At 42.0% G+C, this 22,592-nt stretch overlaps 1 protein-coding gene across 3 annotated transcripts in view; it reads left to right on the top strand.

Moving 5' to 3' along the window:
• LOC101175682 (receptor-type tyrosine-protein phosphatase N2) overlaps positions 1 to 8,830 on the top strand; it is a 383,081-nt gene extending 374,251 nt beyond the window's left edge. For all 3 annotated transcript variants that reach the window (XM_023965497.2, XM_078934368.1, XM_023965498.2), the window contains 2 exons: positions 4,852 to 4,925; positions 7,523 to 8,830. In XM_023965497.2, the coding sequence (XP_023821265.1) occupies positions 4,852 to 4,925; positions 7,523 to 7,594 (146 nt within the window). In that variant the 3' untranslated portion in view covers positions 7,595 to 8,830. The remainder of the gene's footprint in view (positions 1 to 4,851; positions 4,926 to 7,522) is intronic.
• Positions 8,831 to 22,592: the final 13,762 nt, after the last annotated feature.

The raw sequence follows: 22,592 nt of genomic DNA, 5'->3' as shown, positions 1-22,592 counted from the left end.
TCTGAAGTACCCGGGGGCCACGGGAGACGATGGGGCGGGGCTGGAAGGGCGTGGGCGGATAAGAGGGAGGGGGCATTTGACGCTCAGTCAATCCGGATACAGAAGTTCACGGCACTTTAATTAAATGCTGCGGAAACCCACTGTGGTGTCACGATAGCAGCCTTTTCAGGGTTTCAGGGTGGAACCTCACCTCTTTTTGTGAGGTTGATGTTTTTTTCTCAATAAAGTTTGAAGAGCTTGAATAGAAACTAAGGTCAGACCTTTATGATAAACATTTTATTGATGATAGTTTTTAGACTCAAAGACCAGTAAAGGCATCGAAACCTTATCTAGGGAAAGCAGGTAAAGAGGCATGTGCAAGGCACAAAAACTACCTTTACTTCAGTAAAGGGCGGCCGTGGTGTAGCGGTAGGGCGGCCAACCCATGATCATAAGGTTGCAGGTTCAATTCCCGCCTTGCACGCCCATGAGTCGAAGTGTGGTAGGCGGGCGCCTGTGTTTGGCAGCGGAGCAGCCACCAGTGTGTGAATGTGTGTGTGACTGGGTGAATGGGTCTGTGACTGTAAAAGCGCTTTGTCCTTGTAGGTAGAAAAGTATACAAGTATACACCATTTACCATTCAGTTCATCAGACTGAAAAGACTGATTTCCGGAGGCATTATGGACCTAAATCTATGAAGTGAAGTAAAAAAATGGAAACGATACAAAGAACCAATATTGCGGTTTAGTATGAGAGTTACTTCAGCATTGGTTGTACAAATAAGGAAATACTAAGTCACATTGAAAAGAATTTGCAGGAAACTGAGCCTCTTCAGGAGAAAATTCTTGACACATGAGGAGTGTGTGCATCTATACTACTGCCGTTTACACCGTCAGTAGTATAGATGCAGAGGTCCTATGGAGCATGGATTCCTGCAATAAACTAAAGGCTAATGGCATCACCATCAATGGCTGTATGATGAATTTAGTGGACACTTAATGTGGATGGAGGCTTACAACACCAACATTATTTTCAGAAAAAACATGGCTTTCTCCTTGTAAAATTAGTTTTTTTTTCCCTCATAATTTTACAAATGTATTCATGTTTTAATTTTTGACTTTTATGTCATACTTTTATTACTTTATTTTCATAAAACGTTGACTTTTTTCTCATACTTTTGCAAACTTGTTCTTGTATATTATTATTTTTTTCTTTCATGGTTCCCCAAATACTTCCTCATAGATGCTAAAAAAATAAATACTTTTTGTAAATGTTATTATCTGTAAAGATGAAAGGATTAGACATTAACTCACAAACCTCCATTAAGGATGGTGATGCTTCAAATCATTAATGCTTTCAATTGAATAATTTGTAAATCACTGCAGCTTCATGAGCAACAATGTTTTCCCTCAATATAAAAACCAAACCTGAGATAGTTTTTATTCTAATTAATTGTAGCCTGGGAAATCATAGAGACGTACGCTTTTTTTTTTACCAAGTATCGGTAGCAATTTCTATTAAATTTCTATTAATTGTTAAAATATTTTTGAAGAAGTCGAGTAAAATGAAACCTTTCATTCAAAACCTAAATCTTTATTTTAAATTATTTTCTGTTGTTTTTAACCCAGTTTTCACATATTTTTACACATATTTTAATTAACTGCCAAATACAAAATATCTAAAATATTAAGAGTTATTTTAGTATATTTTGCGGCTGTTATGAACCAGTTGGTTTTAAATGTTTCAATTTATGATAAAAGAATAAATATCAGAGCAAATGATTTTGCCTTAAAAAACTTAAAAATGATGGTGAAGAATGACGAACACAGTTTTTATCAAGACTAATGCAACAAGCACAAACAGTGATCATGTCACGGTATCTTCTCATACAAATTGTTTTCATTAGTTGCCGGAGCTCCTCTATAGGTCTCTTCTAGGTTGGCTCCTGTTCCTCCAACCACACTTTTTTTTCCTTTTCTTGGTGCAAAAAGTGAATTAATTAAGAAACTATGGTGATATAGAGAGTGGAGGGATGTACTGCAGTGGTTCACAGGTTTATTTACCCATCTTTTTTGCTTTTACACACATCTCCTTCAATCGTCCTCTAGATTTGGAGGTTTTTATGAAACTTGTTGAGTGTCCACAGCTTTTCCGGATCCTTCTGCTCCTGCTTTCTTCATCGCCAGCTGCCCAGCGTGGCCCTCAGCTTTGGGCTATGGCCTTCTCAAGCACTACCTTCTCTTGTATAGCCCTCCCCTCCCCTCCGTGCTCCCACCCTTCTCAACCCCATTCTTCGACCTCTACCTCAAAGCAAGACAAACCCCCCACCACTATGCGTTTATTTCTTCTTCAAGTGAGATTTTTACAAAGAAGGAAAGTCTGAATACGCCTTTCTCCCTCAGATGCCGGGCATTTTCAGGTTTATCAAGACGGGGACAATAGCCCTTCATTTCTTGAGTTCTCCTCCTCAACAAATGAAGTGAAGCAGAGAGGTCTATGGGGGTTTTTTTTGGGTAAAAAATGGAGTCCATTGTGTTTTGTAGAATGGGGGGAGAAACAGAAAAAGAAAAAGCAGTTCATTTTTGTCTGTAAGCAGCCGCAAAGGCACCTTGTTGTGTGTGAAGCCACTCTCTCTGCAGTCTGAGTCCAGAGAATGGAAAAGACAAACAGACGGAAGACTAGTTCAGTTTTCCTTTCTCTTGTTCTCCAGTAGTTTAATTGCCCCCCACCCCATTCCTCCCTATCTCCTGGTTGACATATTTTTTTAAGTTTCACTTTTGCAGGACAGACGTGACAAAAATGTTCTGAACAGAATTAAGAGCATGCAACATTTTATTTAACAGAAGGATATTTTCAGCTGTGATTATTTCAGGCTAGTTTTAGAAAAAACAAAACATTTTGAAGAATGTCACACCCTCTGGTCATTTCCATGGATCTGTCTTCAGATCTGGTGGCCAAATAAATACAAAAGGAAGCATGAGAGAAAACAGCTTACATGGATTTCTATATTCGGGAATCCAAGCGAGATCTTCAAACGTTTACACACGTGTGACAAACGTGTGACACGTGTGAGCATTTACATAAACTGTAAAACACAGTCATTAAGAATAAGAAAGTAAATTCTGCCTGAATGAATAATGATGCAATCATATAATCTGTGTTTATGACGATGAGACCTTTAAAGTTTTAGACTTACAAATGTTTCCCTGACCAGAATCCTTATTATTTCAGTTTCAGTTTCAGTTTAGTTTTTAATTTCAAACACAAAACAAATGAAAAATCAAAACAGTGGTTTGAAAGACATAAAACAATACAGTGTGCTTGAAAAGGAGTGGGTTGAAGAGAAATCTTGTCTGCTCCCACCCCTTTTTACAAAACTAGATGATATTCAACAGGCGTGTTGCTATTTACAGATAGGTACAAAACATTCACGGTACAATTCTGCATGGCAACTGTGCAAAAGTGACATTTTTTGTTTAACTAATCATTTCTGGCCTCATATAGTACTATTAGTAACTTCTTGTAGGTTTTTTTGAATGCATGAAAACTTTTGGTTTGTTTTAAACCCCAATTAGATAGACACGTTTTCTTTTTTGTTGTTCGAATGCATTGCTTTTTGAAATTCAGTTTTTTTCTTAGATTGTAACTCCCGTCTCTGTCTTTGAACATTTGGTGCAAGTTTATTGGAAGTAAGTTGTATCTGACTTTGTACATGAAGAGAGCTGTTTTCAGTTTCATATTTTCAACAAACCCGACTTTAAAAATAGAGCATTTGTATGTGACCCATAGTCCACAACATGAACAATTCGAACAGCTTTTTTTTGTAAGATACATAACGAACAAACCTGAATAATGTGGAAGAAATCAGTATATTTTGATGCAATAAATTTATTTTTCATAAAAAATGTTTTAGCTTGATTTCAAGTAGTTTTGATGATTGAGTGACAGTCAGAGGGCTGTAAGCGCACCGGCAGCCACGCCTCTGTCAGTCCGCCCCAAATCAGCTGTGGCTACATCAGTAGCCTACCAGCTCCAAGTATTAATGAGGATTGAATGAATAATAGATACAAACTGTAAGCACTTTAAGCATCTGGAAAAGCACAGATAAATCAAATTATTATTATACCGTTAAGGCTGTAACCTATCGGTATGATGGTACCGGTTTTGCTACCGCATCCCTATCCAGAGCCATGAGTTCAGACTTTTTCCATGGCATTTTCTCTCTAAAAGGTTTGTAACTATTTGTCACATGTTTTGTGGAGTTGTAGCAAACGTTCTGTCATTTTTGTCAGAAACAAGATGCCACTCAGTTTTGGCATTGTAATCACCCTGACCTATCATATCCTCCATGCCAGTGACAAACTTTTTACACGAAAAGGCAAAAGTCTCTGACATTGTCGCAAAGAAAGTGACTGATAGTCATTCTATTTATTTATTTTATCTATCGATTTAGAAAGCCCGGCTTGGTTTAACCGGTGCTCAAAGGCATGTTGGGCTCTGGCAGCAGCTCACAGCTCTGGTTGGCTGGGTTCATGAAAATCCGAGAACAGCTGATTGACCGGCAAAAAGGAGCTTTGAGATTAGCTGCCTCAATGTTTTTCAAACACACAGCTCTGCAATTCTTCTTTAGTAATTTCTCTCCAAAACTTTCATTGCTGTTCTTTTCTATTTTTTTTTATCACCTTCAAGCTGCTTCTGGAGTATGTGTTTGTTGTGCAAAGAGGATGAATGTAATCTCCTTTTCCTGCTCCAAAGAGAATTGTCAGGAACCAGCAGCTTGACAGATGTTAGCCACATTATCTTGCTGCTGCTTTAAGCCCAACCCAACATCATCTTTGCGTCTGTGCTTTTGTTCCTGTGTGCTTGTGACAGGTGCCAAGGAGATTGATATCGCAGCGACGCTGGAGCACCTGCGGGACCAGAGGCCGGGAATGGTCCAGACCAAGGTAACAAACACACCTGGGACCTGCATGTTTGTTCATGCTGAAACCAGCTGAGATAAAGATAAAGATAAACACCCACTCTAAAGAAAATTGTGTTTTTGGTGTTTTTAAGATGTTCTTGTTGCATTTTCTCATGAAAATTAAGATTAAAATGGCATTTCTGAGGGTTTTTTTTTTTTATTTAAAGGGCCTATACCATGCAAAACTAATTTTTTGAGCTTTTAAGTGTATTATCATGTTCATTCCTCACAAGAAGAAACTTCAAAGCTGTATTTTCTTTTCGTTCTCACGTTTTTGAATACACACAAACCCCACACACGAGACCAGCTCTAGTCGTCATGAAATGGGCGGCACCCACTCGGAGCGCAAGCCAGTTACCTGCCTCTTACTTCCGGGTAGGAAAAGAACTCAGGAAGAAAAAACTAGTAATTAATAAATAAAAAAATATTTTGTGTGCCAATATGTTATGATAAACATGGATATGGCTTACTATGAAAGTCCTAAGAATAGCGTGGTATAGGCCTTTTAAATTGTGAATCAGGAGCAGGCTTCAAAATGCTGTTTTCACCCATTATAAACTGAAGGAGCTCTAAATAAAACGTTTTTGTTTTTCTTGTGAGTTGAGGCGTGTGGGGCACCAGGGGGAGAGCGGTTATGAAAAAGCCTTGGAGGGGGAGTCAACCTGACATTGTTGAATTGATGACACTCAAGGTCACCTCCTCAGTTCTGTGTTGTCTTTTCACATTTAGTGCCGATGCTTGGATGACCAGAGGCAGCTTAAGGGTTACGGGTTGATGGCTGTTGGGTTTACAGAATGTTGTTCTTGGATGCAGGTGGCATAATTTCCAGGGGATCCTCCTCACCAATCAGATCAAACTAAAGAAAAAGGTTCCAGGTCACAGATCACCTCAAGTTTGCATTTTTAGCAAACAACCTCCTGATCCATCCAGCCTAGAGTCCAGAGTCGTCTCTGGAATTGTTGCGGTAAAAAGGTATCTCTAACTTGGGGATGTAGAAGCAGATTTGACTTTTTAAGGTCATAAAGTCATCTCTTTTATCGCCCTGGTTCCAAGTTTCAGCAGTGACATCCAAAAAACTTGGCCAAGCTGGTACTTTGAAGTCCCTGGCAGTAGGAGCGAGCTTTCTCCATCATCAGAGTCTGTTATGTTACCATGTTTGGCATCAGGAAAAGCTGATAAAGTTCAGGTTTACCTCTGTCCCTCCTGAGAGTTCACAGATTTAAAAGGCGGAAACAAAATATCAAGGTGGTGCACATTATCTACAGGTGTACAAAGATGACAAATAAAAGTTGTACTCACAGTCATTTGACATGATATTTCTATCATCATCACCCTATTTCTCATTGTCTTTCCCCATCAGTGAGGGGGGTGGGAGGTGTGAAAGGAGTGGGGGGGCTGTGTGTAACGGGGGGAGGGGGGGCTATTTTTTTATTTTGTTTATTTTAATCGTCATGCTTGTTTTTACGTTTTGTTTTGTTTTAATGTAAAACACTTTGTGTTATGCTTTTATATGAAAAGTGCTTTATAAATAAAGTTTTGATTTGATTTGATTTGATGATGAATTGAATTGTCCTTCTAGAGACACTTTAGCGTTTAACCCTTGTGCTATCTTAGATGACCCCACCCTTGCATTGACGTGTTCTCCCTACCATGACAAAGGTGGATAAAGGTGGAAAGATTTCATGTAATCCATGGACACCAGTGAAGATCACAAATCATTGAAGAAAAAAGGTTCAGATCACTGTCTAGTGGGTCTAGATGACCCAACTCCCAATGGTAAAGTGCCTAGGATAGCACAAGGGTTAAACATGTGACCTCCATTATGTGATGGAAATATTTTTGATTGATTCTAGATTTCAGATTGAGCAGTCAGGTATGCTTAGCAGGTGGGAAAGCTAACCTTACCTATGAGGCAGATCAAACTAGAGAACTACAGCTATGATGCTTTTCAAGTGTGAATGCTGACGGGCCTCTGTGGACCAAAAAGTGAAGGTCAATGATCAGCGGGCAAAACCAGTCCAGCGCAAAAATCTGGATAATGTAAATCATATAAACGTTAGAAACAGATGTTGGTAGATATTTCCATTAGAAGGTAGACGCTCTCATCAGTTATGAATAGACTAACAGAACTGGACGGTTTTCCTCTTCAAGCTTTTTTGTAAATTTCCTGGTTAAAGCTCGTTTGCTGCCCCCAAGTGGGCAACTTTTAGAATTGCAGTTTTTTTTTTTTTTGGGCGGTTTGGTTCTCCTCAGGGCTGCTCGGTGGCGTAGTGGTTAGCCCTCAGCTTCAAATCCCAGCTGGGTCCTTGTAGCTGGTATAGGCTCCAGCAACCCTGTGACCCCAAAAGGGATTAGGCAGGTTAAGAAAATGGATGGATGGATGGATGGATGGATGGATGGATGGATGGATGGATGGATGGATGGATGGATGGATGGATGGATGGATGACCTACAGACAAAGATTAGCATCCTTCATCTTTTCTCTGACTCTGATCTGTTAGGTTTCATGCAGCCGCAGGTCTGTTTGTCAGACTTTGATGTCCACCTGAACTCTGTCCCTACTTTGCTTCTTTCTTTCAGGACCAGTTTGAGTTTGCGCTCACCACCGTTGCTGAAGAGGTCAACGCCATTCTGAAAGTTCTTCCTCAGTAGACACCAACACCGTTTCCAGTCCTCTTCTTCCTCCTCCAGCTAAAACGGCGGTCGCTGCTCCCTTTGGTTTCCTCCTAAGCTGCTAATTTGGTTTTGATTCCATCGTGTTCCTCCTCCTTTTGTCTCTCCTCTAAATCAGTTTTCATGTAAACATTTACCAGACCTTTCTGTCCTTTCATTGTTATCAATAGTTACACTGTTGTTTTCCATCTCATGGTTTTTTTACCTTTTTTTCCATCTTCAGTTTTTCCACATCCTCACTTCCTCTCTCCAGAGGAAACTGCCCCTTTCCTTCTTTCCTCTGTGTAACTCCCAAAACATGTGTCCAGAAACCACACAACCATTGTTGTACATAGACGGTGAAACGATCCATGCAGCTTATGGTATTTTTCCTGCTTTTAAGCACATCTAGATGGACTTGAAACTCTTTTTCCATCTTTATTTTAGTCACATTTTTAGGATTTGTTTTGTGTTAGTGTCGCACTAAATAATTCCAGATTGTGCACATATTCTATCTTGACTGTTTCATCAAATTGTGATTGTTTTTAATATTTAGTGCCATGCTGTGATATGTTTAATGCAGTAGGCTAAAGTCAGTGTAACTCAATGTTGATGAGATAAAAAGTGACTGATTTCAATTCTTATAAAGTTGTTTATTTTGTGGAGAATCTAGAAAATACATCTGTTGTGGCATTTATATTAAAAAAGATACATTATTATAATAAAGGATGGCTTTGCATTTTAGTGTAAACAGGTTTGTGTTGTATTTTTCTTTTTTTATGGAAAAAACAATTTTGTGGCTTGTCACTAAAGCTCAATTCAAGTTCAACAAGTTAAACAAATCTTAAACAAAGGAAAGTACAGAATCAATCAGGAGGAATAGGAGAAATTAAAAAAAATGCTTCATTTTAAATTTTATTTATTCTGAATAATCAAAAGATATGTCTTTCAATCAGTCGATGCACATTATGGATCTGATCATTTGGAAATACATTGAACCCAAATGCAGGTAGGTTTTCCAGACCGTGGATTGAACCAAACAGAAGGAGCAGTTTGGATCAGAAGGGTGCATCCCAGATGTAGCATTAATGGATGTACTGCACTGTAGCTGAGCCCCGTTTGCATTATAGCTGTGAAGCATCTATATATTGTTTTGTTGTGCTGTGAATGCAAACAGGAAACTGTTCAATTTGTGTGATTCCTGCTGCGAAAATAAATGTACTTTTCTGCTGAATAGATGATGTCTCTTTACATTGTTTAAAATGCAAAAAATTCTAAGAAGAGATGTTTGTTTTATTGATTTTGAACCAGATGCTCTGCAGCACAGAAAGCTACAGGTATAGTAAATAAAAGATGGAAAATGGGGGGAAAAAAATACTTAAGAGTTCAAAACTTTACAATGTTTTCCTATAAATGGGATGATCAGTAGCATCAAAGAAAGTTATATAGACATTTTTTATGATTTTATGTTTTAGAGTTTAAAATTCGGCTGTGTCTTCCATGTGATATGAAGCCTCTGAAACCGCAGCGTGAGAGTTTGTGTTTCCTTCTAAACTAATTTCTTTACAACTTCTGATCATTTCAAAGGCTAATTTTTAGACTCTTCGGGTGTTTAAAAGCTTCCTATCAATTAAGGGGCATAGCTTTTTCAAAATATTTTCTTTAAATTTAAAGCAATTCTTAAACACTGTAACAAATGTCTGCAAAATTTACATCACAATGCTGTGCAGTTAAACAGTAAATGATAAAAGATGTTTATGCAGTATATAAAAGACCTAAATATCATTATTTTGATCATAAAAACGTGTTAAATTATTAATGTTTCCATGTTAAATCACGGGTCACACTGACGGTTAACCCTTGTGCTTTCTTAGACACATCTTTGTTCTGCAGAAATGTATAAGAACCTTCAACCCTTGTGCTATCCTAGGCACTTTAACATTGGGAGTTGGGTCATCTAGACCCACTAGACAGTGTGCTAAACCTTTTATCTTCAATGATTTTTGATCTTCACTGGTGTCCATAAATTCCATGAAATCCTTCCACCTTTGTCATGGTAGGGAGAACACGTCAACGTAAGGGAGGGGTCATCTAAGATAGCACAAGGGTTAAAAACGAGATTGATCAAACTGAAATCAGTCAGAATTCAACATTGTTATTGTTGAGTTCTGCAAGAAAATTACGTAAATTCATAAAAGCATAAAACACGAGTGTGGAGAAGTTTCCAAGATTCTTTCTAAATCAGTTTTAAAATAATATTTATCCGTCCTGCAAGCCTTTTTGTCAAAGGCCAAGAGTGACCTGATCCGATCTCTGCTGGTTCAGTTCAGAGGTGCTGCTGTAACAGCATGATGCAACACAGCAGAAATGCAGAAGGAATCCACTCAACGTATTATATCGTAACCCTTGTGCTATCCTAGGCACTTTAACATTGGGAGTTGGGTCATCTAGACCCACTAGACGGTGTGCTGAACCTTTTTTCTTCAATGATTTGTGATCTTCACTGGTGTCCATGGATTACATGAAATCTTTCCACCTTTATCCACCTTTGTCATGGTAGGGAGAACACGTCAATGTAAGAGCGGGGTCATCTAAGATAGCACAATGGTTAACGCTTCAATAAACTGTTGTTTTTAAACTCTACTATCATTATGAGACTCCGAGCAGAGGAGAGCTTCTCTACACTGACGGCATTTTTAGTGAGGCAGCCGCCTGCCGCGTTAACACTCGCCCAAACAGCGATGCAGCCTGTTAAAAGTGTCATCGTTGATGCAGTATTGTGATGTAACATGTCATTTTTGCCATCTGTGTGGGCCGCAAACATCTGTTTTATTGCTCAACAAACAAACAAGCAGCATTTTAGATCAGATTGGGCGTCATTAGCTTTAAGTGCGAGGAGGCACAGAGCCATCCAGGATTTAGACAGTGTCAAGGCTGGATGCCAATTCTTCTTCTTGAGTGCACTGCCATGTAAACAATAATGCTGATCTGAATCGGTATATTGATGAAAATCCTACTTTTTACATGAAAAGTTCATTTAGAACTTGAAAACCTTCCAGAAAATGTGATGTTGTTACATCAGGAGTCATCACGTGAAAACAGAAATCGTTTTTAACTTGGAGGTTTCATTGTCAAGACTGACCCTTTTTTGTGAGCTATGCACTGTGATTTCACACATTTCAAGCTGCAGAGGTCCAAAATTCTGCGGTAAGGCTTTTGACGGGTGCCAATAAATGAGCTAACATGACTCGTCTACTGTGTTCTTGCCACTGCCACCCACTCAAAAGTAGAAATTAGTAAAACATTTTACTCCTAGTTTTTAGAGCTTTGCACGGAAAAATGGCATACATTTTTGACCTTTTAACCCATTGCTTTTTTGGCTGAATCTGCTACTACCACTACTCCACCCTACCCCTTCCAGTTGTAGAGGCATTTGAAGCTGTAGTGGTATCCAAACTTGTTTTTTAAGGGGTAGCCGTAGAGACCTAGGTTCTGGATATTACTCTGCCGGGAGGGTGAACGTCTGTGCTAAAGAGCACAGACGTTTACATTTAAATGTAAGTTTTGAGTTTGTTTTTGCATGACTTTTTAAAATTATAAAGCCAATGTTGTGTCTTTTCCAGGTGCTGACAGCTACACAACTATGGAAGCGATTGTGTAGCATAATTAAAAATAAAAGTCAACACCAGAAATGCTTTTTCCTTTTCATTCATTCATTTTCTTAACCGTTTATCCCTTTCGGGGTCACGGGGCTGCCGGAGCCTATCCCGGTCACTTGTGGGCGAAGGCAGGGGACACCCTGGACAGTTTGCCGGTCTGTCGCAGGGTAGAATGTCCACAAACACACACCCATTCACTCTTACAATCACACCTAGGGACAATTTAGAGTTGCCAATTAACCTATGAAGCATGTTTTTGGACGGTAAGAGGAACCTGGAGACCCCGGAGAGAACCCACACATACACGGGGAGAACATGCAAACTCCACACAGAAAGGTCCCCCGTTGATGTTGTTTTTCATGTCCCCCAGCCGGGACTTGAATCGGCGGCCTTCTTGCTTCATGCTTTTTCCTTTTTTTAAATTAAGCTGCATCAAATGACTCTGGATGTAAATATGTGGGAATTACATCAGCCTTTATTTTGTCTGGACACCACTGGAAACACAAATTCATTTGATGGTTTAGAGTTTCTCAGAACGTTGCAGCGTCTCCGCCTTTGGCAATCTGGAGCTTCGGATCACAGGGCTTCACGCTCCCCTATGCGAAGGCGGCTGCCGGTCCTAGTCGGGGGGAAAGTTTCGACAAACCGCCGTGCGTCTGAAGGAGGACCGTGGAAGGCGGAAATACTGCTACGTAGTCCTGAGAAGCTGTGTACAATCATCAGGAGTGGACAACCGTTACAAAGCCCTCTCCTCTGGCGCTAACACAAAGCTACACTGCTCCTAGCATGTCTGTGTCTCTCAGCAGCCGGACACACGGAGATAACGCTGACGTCATCGCCCCGCCTCCCCTCTGAAAATTCTAAGTCGAATTGAAATATGCGACACTATTCACAGGGTGGATGTCAAAATGAAAATGCAATCCCCTCTTTGCATTTTTGTTTTAATTATGACACAGAATAACCGTTTTTTAAGTAAAAAAGGAAAAAGCGTTTTGAAGTATTCATTTTTCATTTGAATTTTGAGTCATTTGATGCAGTTACATTTTGAAAATGAAAAAGCATTTCTGTTAATCAATTTTAATTTTCAAATTACACATTTCTAAATGAATTTTGCTACACATTTACCAGAGAACTTTTTGAAAATGAAATGTCAAATACCATTTTCTTTATCATTTTAATTAAGTGACAAAATAGAGCAGTGTTGAAGAAGAAAAGGAAAAAGCATTTTGGTGGATTGCATTTTCATTTTAATTTTGATTCAACAAATGCAGCTTCATTTTGAAAAAGAAAAAGCCTTTGTGGTTTTGACTTTTATTTGTAATTATGCTACAGAATCACTTCCATACACAATAGCTAAGAGCTAACGTACAGCATTGAGTGGCAGTAACGTCTTGATTGGAAGACACTATTTTATCTCTCCACTGGGAGGGATAAATGTAATGGTAAGGTGAAGCTGTAGGGGTAGGGAAAGAATTCAGATTTGGCCTTTGTGTCATGATCTCGCGGGATTTCTGACAGACCTAAACGCTGGAACCCAGAAGGACACTTGGAGTCGTGAGACAAGTTTAAGAAAGTTTAATTCACAGAGGGTGAGTAGTTTGTAGGATTCTTGACGTGGCGTGGCAGCTGACTGGAGGTTTGTGGCAGGAAGGTCCAGAGTGCGTGGCTTCGGCAGAATCCAAGGAGGAGAGCGTGAGCGGTGGACTGCGACCTGAGGTTCACCCGTGATGCGGATAATTCCTGAGAGTGGAGCAGAGAGGAACAGTTAACGAAGCTTGGATTAGACAAGGCACAAAACATGAGCTGGCCAGACGTAAGCACCATGGAAGGAACAACGGACTGGTGTCGAAAAAAGGTCCTGGATCTCCTTAAGTAGGCGGGGATGAAGATGAGGTGAGTGAAACCAGCTGGTCGCATCCAGAGCAGAGCAGGAACGGGGGAGGAGGAAGATAATTGACAGAGGCACCATGTCAGTACCCCCCCCTCAACGACCACGTCCAGGCGGTCCGGGGCGACGATCCGGATGGGCGCGGAAGAAGTCGTCTATCAGGGAATGGTCCAAAATAAGGGAGCGGGAGATCCATGACCGCTCCTCAGGACCGTACCTCTCCCAGTCCACCAAAAACTGGAACCCTCGGCCACGGCGGCGAACGTCCAATATCCGACTGACGGTAAAGGCAGGTGCGCCATCAATGGTCCGGGCGGGTGGCGGGGAAGTGGACGGCGGGCACAAAGGGCTTTCGCTGACAGGCTTAATCTGGGAGACGTGGAACGAGGGGTGCACCCTCAGAGCAGCAGGCAGGCGTAAACGGACACAGGAGGGGTTAATGATGCGATCAATCACGTAGGGGCCGATGTACCTGGGAGCCAGCTTACGTGATGATGCCTGAACGGGGATGTTGCGTGATGATAACCATACCTTCAGCCCAGGACGGTAATAGGGACTCACCACCCTGTGACGGTTAGCGATCTGACAGTTGCTCTCCCTGGTGCGCAGGAGAGGAGCCCTGGCCTGACGCCAAATGTCCTGGCAACGTTGTAGATGTAGCTGGACCGAGGGCACTGCCAGATCGAGTTCCTGAGAAGGAAACAGAGGTGGTGAGTAACCCAAAGAGGCTTCGAAGGGGGATATGCCTGTAGCAGAGGAGGGATGAGCGTTATGAGCATATTCCACCCAGATGAGATACTTGGACCAGTCAGATTCATTTTGAGCTGCTAGGCATCTGAGAGCCGCTTCCAACTCTTGGTTTGCTCTTTCGGCTTGTCCGTTGGACTGGGGGTGGTATCCTGAGCTTAGACTGACCGTGGCTCCAAGGGCGGAGCAGAACGACTTCCACACCTGAGACGTGAATTGAGGTCCACGGTCAGACACGATGTCACATGGTATGCCATGGTAGCGAAACACATGATTGACAAGAAGTTCAGCAGTGTCTGAGGCAGAGGGGAGTTGAGCCAAAGGAATAAAGTGAACGCCTTTGGAGAAACGATCAATGACCGTTAGTATTACTGTGTGCCCCTGGGAAGGGGGCAACCCTGTAACGAAATCCATTGCGATGTGAGACCAAGGGCGACTTGGTATAGTCAGAGGCAACAGATGACCAGAGGGAGGTGAATTTGAGTTCTTGGAGCGGGCACAGATGGTACAAGCAGCCACGTACTCACGGACGTCCTTCTCAAGAGAGGGCCAGTAAAACCGACGACGCAGTAGGTTGATAGTCCTGCGTACCCCTCCGTGACAGGCTATCCGTGATGCATGCCCCCATGTGAGTACTTCGGACCTGAGAGAATCTGGAACATACAGAGTACCAGGTGGACAGGAAACATGATCAGGTATCTCACCCTGGGCCTGTTGGACCTTGCTCTCGATCTCCCAGGTGAGAGTACCTATAAAACAGGAGGTGGGAATGATGGTAGAGTCAGTGGGGGGTTCGACAATAGTACATTTCCTGGATAAGGCGTCCGGCTTGATGTTGCGGCTGCCTGGACGGTAGGTGATATTGAAGTTGAAACGATCGAAAAACAAACACCAGCGAGCTTGACGGGAATTCAGACGTTTTGCACTGCGTAAGTATGCTAGATTTTTATGACCAGTCCAAACTATAAAGGGTAGCTCTGCCCCCTCCAGCCAGTGTCGCCACTCTTCTAAGGCTAATTTGATAGCCAAAAGTTCGCGGTTGCCCACGTCATAGTTCCTCTCAGCAGGGCTCAACTTGCGTGAGAAATAAGCACAGGGTTTTAACTTGCTGGTGGACTCCTCACATTGGGAAAGGACAGCGCCGACTCCAGAATCAGAAGCATCCACCTCTACGATGAATTGCTTAGTGACATCAGGTTGAATGAGAATAGGTGCGGTCACAAACAGTTCCTTGAGTTTCTTGAAGACTGTGTCGGCAGCCGGGGTCCAGATGTAGGGTTTATTGATCGACGTAAGTTGAGTGAGGGGAGCAGCAATACTACTGAAATTTCGGATAAACCTCCTGTAGAAGTTCGCGAAGCCCAGAAATTGTTGCAATTTCTTGCGAGTCTGCGGAACTTCCCAATCGGCGACAGCTTCAATCTTGGCCGGGTCAGGTCTGATGTTACCGGCTTCAATAATATAGCCCAGAAACGGAATTGTGGAGGTATGGAATTCGCATTTTTCTGCCTTAACGAATAATTGGTTTTCGAGTAACCTTTCAAGAACAAGGCAGACGTGGTGTTCATGTTCAGTTAGGCTGGATGAGTATATTAAGATATCGTCAAGGTAAACAAAAGCGAATCTATTGAGGAAATCGCGAAGAACATCGTTAACAAGCCGTTGAAAAACTGAGGGTGCGTTAGTGAGGCCGAAAGGCATGACCAGATATTCATAATGGCCTAAGGGAGTGGTGAAGGCAGTCTTACATTCATCTCCCTCTCGAATGCGAACCAGATGATAAGCGTTCCTTAAATCTAGTTTAGAAAAGATGCAAGCCTGTTTGACTGCGTCAAAAACAGAATCTATTATAGGGAGTGAATATTCATCTTTGACAACAATCTGATTCAACTCACGGTAATCGATGCGGGGCCTCAGGGTTTTGTCTTTCTTCTCAACGAAGAAGAAGCCTGCGCCGACCGGAGAAGTAGAGGGACGGATGTGACCAAGCGAAAGAGCCTCCTGGATGGATTTTTCCATAGCATTTTTTTCTGGACCAGATAAATTGAATAATTTTCCCTTAGGGAGAGGTGCACCGTTTAGAAGCTCTATGGCGCAGTCATAAGGCCTATGGGGTGGAAGAGCGCTAGCTTTGAATTTACAAAAAACGGCTTTGAGATCATGATAGCAAACGGGCACCTTGGACAGATCTATTTCCTTTTCAGACTCAGGTGTAGTGACAATAGCGGAAGGAATTGCGGAATGAAGACAGTTAGCCAAGCAGTGAGTACTCCAATTAGTGATACGAGGAACGGCCCAGTCAATGTGAGGATTATGTTTTTGGAGCCAGGAAAATCCCATAATGATGGGGGTCTGGGGGCAATGGGTGACGAAAAACTGATGATATTCTCTATGATTGCCTGATGTAAGGATCAGCACCGGCTTACTGCGAGTGGTTATACGGGAAAGTTGTTTCCCACCTAATCCGGCGGCATTAATGGGGGAGTCGAGAGGTTCAATAGGCAGTGAGAGGTGATTGACAAGTTGCAGATCAATGAGGCTATGTTCGGCGCCTGAATCAATGAGCGCGTTGAATTCATGGACTTGGCTTTGATGAGCAATTTTGACAGGAACAAACAAGAACTTGGTTTCTATGGCGTGAGTAACATTGCCCCCCCATGGCCTGTCATCTAACGGGGGGTTCTGGAGTTTAAACGCCGACTGCATTGAGCAACTTGGTGACCGGGGTGCCCACAATAAAAACATAAACCTTCTTCACGCCTATTTTGACGTTCTTCTGCTGTTAATTTTGAATGACCTACTTGCATAGGTTCATCAGACGTGGGAACTGGTGGCTCATGGACTGGCAACGGGAACACGTAGTTAGGAGAAGCCTGATTTTGGGAGTGACCCGGAGGCCTACGGTTGCGTTCAGCGTGACGTTCACGTAATCGGACATCTGAACGGAGGGCTGCGGAGACAAGATCCTCGAAGGTGTTAGCTTCAGGCTGTGAGCATAAATGATCTTTAATTCTTTCACTCAAAGATTGGTAGAATATCCCCTTGAGAGCGGGGTCAGGCCAGCCAGCCTCTACAGCTAAGATGCGGAAGTCGATCAAATGTTCACTTACCGAACGGTTGCCTTGTTTTAGATTTAACAACCGCCGGGTGGCTTCCTCCTGCTTACGAGGCTGGTCAAACACTAGCCGAAATTCCTCGATGAACCGGTCGAACGGGAGATGTGAGATGGGATGAGAAGCCAGGAACGCCTGGGCCCACTGAAGAGCTTTGTTTCTGAGGGCGTTCACTATAAGTGAAATTCTGCTGTGGACCGTTTGATAGTGTCTGGGTGCCTGCTGGAAGATGAGCTAACATTGAAGGAGGAACCCTCCACAGTCCTCGACATCACCGCCAAACGGTTCCGGTTGAAGGCGGAAGTTCTCGGGGGTCATGGCGGACGCGCAAGCCAGGCTGTTGCCGGAAGAAGGAGCTTGAGCTGCGGCTGCGACATTGGGAGATTGTCCAGTCAATTCTGCGAGGGTATGTGTAATACTGTCGAGACGCCGAAAAAGATCTTGCTGAGCCGCTGACATTTGAGCGAGCGCATCAGCTTGACGGCTCAAAAGGTTACCTTGAAGTGAAATGGCGTGGCGGAGTCCTTCCGGGTCAGCTGGGTCGGGAGTTGGGCCAGTCCGTTCTGTCATGATCTCGCAGGATTTCTGACAGACCCAAACGCTGGAACCCAGAAGGACACTTGGAGTCGTGAGACAAGTTTAAGAAAGTTTAATTCACAGAGGGTGAGTAGTTTGTAGGATTCTTGACGTGGCGTGGCAGCTGACTGGAGGTTTGTGGCAGGAAGGTCCAGAGTGCGTGGCTTCGGCAGAATCCAAGGAGGAGAGCGTGTGCGGTGGACTGCGACCTGAGGTTCACTCGTGATGCGGATAATTCCTGAGAGTGGAGCAGAGAGGAACAGTTAACGAAGCTTGGATTAGACAAGGCACAAAACATGAGCTGGCCAGACATAAGCACCGTGGAAGGAACAACGGACTGGCGTCGAAAACAGGTCCTGGATCTCCTTAAGTAGGCGGGGATGAAGATGAGGTGAGTGAAACCAGCTGGTCGCATCCAGAGCAGAGCAGGAACGGGGGAGGAGGAAGGTAATTGACAGAGGCACCATGTCACTTTTTCTCGTCCTTTGAGGTCCTTAATACAAAAACTTGCTATAATAACAAAAAAGATCTTGCCTTCCAAGGATATGACCCTTGTTTTTAGAAATGCCCTCCCTTTGTCATTACAACAGATCGAAGTTTCAAAATAAAGGTCAAGATGTTAGTATTCAGAAGAGCCTTTTGCAGATTTAAACTGTCTTTTACTTAGACTAAATCTTGGTTTTAACTTGTCCTTTGAATGGGATGGTTTTTCTTACTTCCTGTTGCTGTATTCTGCTTAATTTGATGCTCTCTTTTACGATTATGAAGAACTAAGTGGGTTTTATTGGAGAAAGGTGCATATTTATTGGGGAAAGGTTTGTTTACTTATTTTAAATTATAACTATTAGCATATTGTCTGGTCAGCTCACCTGAATTCTGGTTCAAGTGAACTCTGTTCTGCCCACAAATAGGGTTTTATGTTAATTGCAAGTAAATTCTGATGTAGTCGAGCTGCAAATTAAGATAAGAGGGCATTCCAGCAAAGACCACAACTATATGTATTTATGATCTTGGTCAATTACAATGTAAAGTAGATTTTTTGATTTTCTGATCAATTTAAGAAATATTATCTTAAATAGAATTGCTATATCTGTGTATCTTATTTTATGTTGAATTTGTTTTCCTTTGTTTTCATTGCTGAAGTTCCTTGAAATAAATCAAACTCAAGTCAGATCAAATCAAGTTAACTGAGCAGCAAATCCCACACTCTCAATTATAAGTTAAAAAAAACACTGATGGCACAATTCTGATGAATCTTGATAAAAAATCTCCTATGTGACCAGGTGAAGGCACCTAAAAATATGTTAAAATCTTGGTGTTTTGTTCTTTTCCCACTAATCATGGAGGACAGAAATAGCTGAAAATGACACCATAAAAATCTAGCTTTTTATGAGTTGATGACAGAAACTTCAAGAGAGGAAACAAATCGGCATCCTGCTGTGCAGTCCAGTATACTTTTTACTGCTGACAACACACGTAACCCTTGTGCTATCCTAGGCACTTTAACATTGGGAGGTGGGTCATCTAAACCCACTAGACAGTGCGCTGAACCTTTTTTCTTCAATGATTTGTGATCTTCTCTGGTGTCCATGGATTACATGAAATCTTTCCACCTTTATCCACCTTTGTCATGGTAGGGAGAACACGTCAATGTAAGGGTGGGGTCATCTAAGATAGCACAAGGGTTAAAGATGAAAAAAAGAAGAAGAAAAAGATTTAAGCTTGTGGATCTTATGTCTTGATAAAAATAAGAACAATATCACAAAGCAAGCTGCAGTGGCTCTCTGTCTGGCTGCCAGTTTGCCTCCTGGGGTTGGGCATAGCGCTGTTGTTCCAGCTCTATGGGCCCTGCGACAGACTGTACAGGATGTACCCTGCCTTAGCCCAATAATAGCCGGGACGGGCTCCAGCAACCCCGTTACCCCAAAAGGGATACAGTGGGTTAGGAAAATTGATGGAGGAAAGTTCAGGACAAGAAATCTTGGATCGATCCACCATATTGAATGTGTCTTCTCCCTGCTGATAGAATCACTGAAAACATCACGTGCCCAAAGTAAGAAATAAAAATGCGTAATCAATTATTGAAGATTGTTATGATTGATTTCTAATTATATTAATTCACTTGATCCAAAAAGTCATGATTTGTCATGTTTATTTTCTGATAGTGTTTTTTTTGTCATGACGCTTAAAGCGTGAGGACCCAGGATGTCTCTGAGTAGCAGAAGGGAAGGGCGCGCTGACGTCACTCGTGAGGTGTTGGTAATCCTGAGACAAAGAGCAATAATTAGTTCAAGGCTTAGAACAAGACAAGCGTTTGCAGAGCATAAACTTAAGACCAGGCTAGTCACCATAAGGGGCAACGAACTGGCGTTGAACTGTGGCGTTGGGTCTCCTTTTGAGCAGCCAGGTAGATGAGGTGAGTGAAGTCAGCTGGTGGTAATTAGGAGGAGCAAGGCAGGCAGAGCTGGAGGGGGAGGAGTCTGACAGGCACCATGACAATTTTTTTCTTAATCATAAACACGCTTTTTCTAATTATATCAATCTGAATATAATTTAGATCAGGGTTTTTCAACCTTTTTTGAGCCACGGCACAAAAACGGCACAAGAACGAAAATCCCGCGGCACACCAGTATCCCAAAATGTTTTTAAAAAAAGCAGAAACTCATAGTTTGTATTGATCTACAGCCCCCCCCCCCCCCCCCCCCCCCACACACACACACACACGCACAATCTAACGTGCATTTTTGTGACAATTGTGGCAGAAAAAGCTGGAAGTTGCAGCTGTTGTTTGTTTCTAAAAGATGTAATAAAATTTAAGTTAGAAGATTTAAAAACTCTTTGATGTGTGTTCGTTGCTGGTTGTTACCACAACGAAGATTCATTGTGCGCTGAGAAACTGTCACTATAAGGCTAGAGCTTCACAAGTCTTTTTCTGTAACTTGGTTAAAAGCTGCTAAGAGTTGTACCCCCTTCTACGCCAAACATCCTGGCTCCTGCTATCACTACAAAGATGACAATAGCAATCATTTATCACTTCGCACTGTGCAGATAAAAATACTTCACATCTCGGCATTATTATTCTATCGGCATCTCTTAAGAAGAATCAAGGTAGACCGATCGCCTCTCCGAGTGTTTATCCAGATGAAAGCTGCTCAGCTATTGATTTTGCAAGCCAGTGCCGTTGGCTGGGAGTGTTGACTTAGAGAGTAGGAAGCAGGAAAAATCAATTCATGGAGATGCCGCTTTCTTCTCAGTAATGAGTCATGAGTGGATTTGGAGTGTCTTAAGTGTTATATTTTCACACCGCGCTGCCCGCAGAAACCTTCCCCCCACTGTTCTGCAAATTTGGAGCTGGATTGGCGAAAATGTAATTGGAGCAAGGCGGCTTTAAGCACGAGCCGAAATGTCCAAAGCTGTTGGGTCTTTGGATTGGCTGATGGTGCCTAAAAAATGACTTGTCTAGCGACTTGTCTTGAGGCGACTCCACCATTGCACGAACATAGGTTTCCCTTGCTCAGTAACTACAGCTCCTTTCACTGGTCCCCATTCTTTTACTTGAATTTAGTTTTAGTGGATTAAAAAGTCAACTATGTGGAAAGTCAATGAGTAGATGATCTGGTTTCCATAGTCCGTTCTATCACTTCTGAAGAAGAAAACAATGCAGAGGAAGGCCTTTGACCACAGATCAGAAAGTATGTTTTTAATCAGTTTTTTTTTTTTTTGGGTCAATTTCGAAATGTAAAACAGAGTTAAATAAAAATAGTTTAGCAAACTTAAGTTTACATATGAAATCTAAGTAGGTGATTTAACTGATTTCTGTACATTATGAAATTTGAGCAGGCCTGCAGATTTTTGTTCTCTTTCTTCGTCATTGTAACCCTTGTGCTATCCTACGGGGTCAAGATGACCATTGACGTGTTCTCCCTACCATGAAAAAGGGGGATAAAGGTGGAGAGGATTTCATGTAATCCATGGACACCAGTGAAGATCACAAATCATTGAAGAAAAAAGTTCAGCATACTGTCTAGTAGGGTCTAGATCAGTGTTTTTCAACCTTTTTTGAGCCACGGCACACTTTAACCTTGACAAAAATCCAGTTGCCCACCAGCATCCAAAAAAAGCAAACCCCCCCCCCAATCTCACGTGCATTTTTGTGATAATTGTGGCAGAAAAAGCTGGAAGTTGCAGCTGTTTTCTTTTCTAAAAGATGAAATAAAAGTTAAGTTGGAAATTTTAAAAACTGTTTGATGTGTGTTCGTCGTGGTTTCAAGACGATGTGCTGTCCCTTTAACCCAATGCATTATGGGAGATGTAGTGTGAAAACTGCTAAAAAAAAAGAAAAAGGACAGAGAGACTAGCGTCTCTGAGCTTCATTGTTTTGTTCACTTGTTCCACGGTCTGATACCTGATTCTGTGGAAAGCTACACCGCTAAAGACGAGCTTTAGCTGGTTTTTTTGTTGGAACTGAGAGACTTTATGAGCTAAATTGGAACAAGGAAGTTAAGCTTTAACAACTTCTGATTGGTCAGACTGCTGACATGTGATTAAGCCTTCAAGAATGATTCGCGGAGACAGTTAAAGGGGCGGGACTTTTCCTAAAAGAGCTTAAGCTGCGCCCAAATCGCAGTACCATCATTCTTATCAAAATGTCTTTAATAGAATCAAATAAACACAAAGAAAAAAAATAATTTTATGATCTTTTATATTCTTAACTACTTAGTGTTTTATCAGGGCCTGTTTGGATGAGCAAAGAGCTGATTTCCTGGAGATGGAAAATGTTTTTAGATCAGATAATGAGGGCAATTTCCCAAGGCACACTTGACCATCTCCCACGCCACACTAGTGTGCCGCGGCACACTGGTTGAAAAACACCCAACTCCCAGATGACTCAACTCCCAATGTTAATGTGCCTAGGATAGGACAAGGGTTTAAGAGCCTATATCCAGGAAAATAAACTTTTTAGAGTTAATAGGTCACAATGCCTCTCGAAAAACAACCCAAAGCGGTATTTTGCT

Source organism: Oryzias latipes, chromosome 17 (genome assembly GCF_053564925.1).
Source record: "Oryzias latipes strain Hd-rR chromosome 17, Olatipes_Hd-rR_3.1".
In the NCBI taxonomy this organism is placed as follows: Eukaryota; Metazoa; Chordata; class Actinopteri; order Beloniformes; family Adrianichthyidae; genus Oryzias; species Oryzias latipes.
This window is presented reverse-complemented; position numbering and strand designations above follow the sequence as displayed.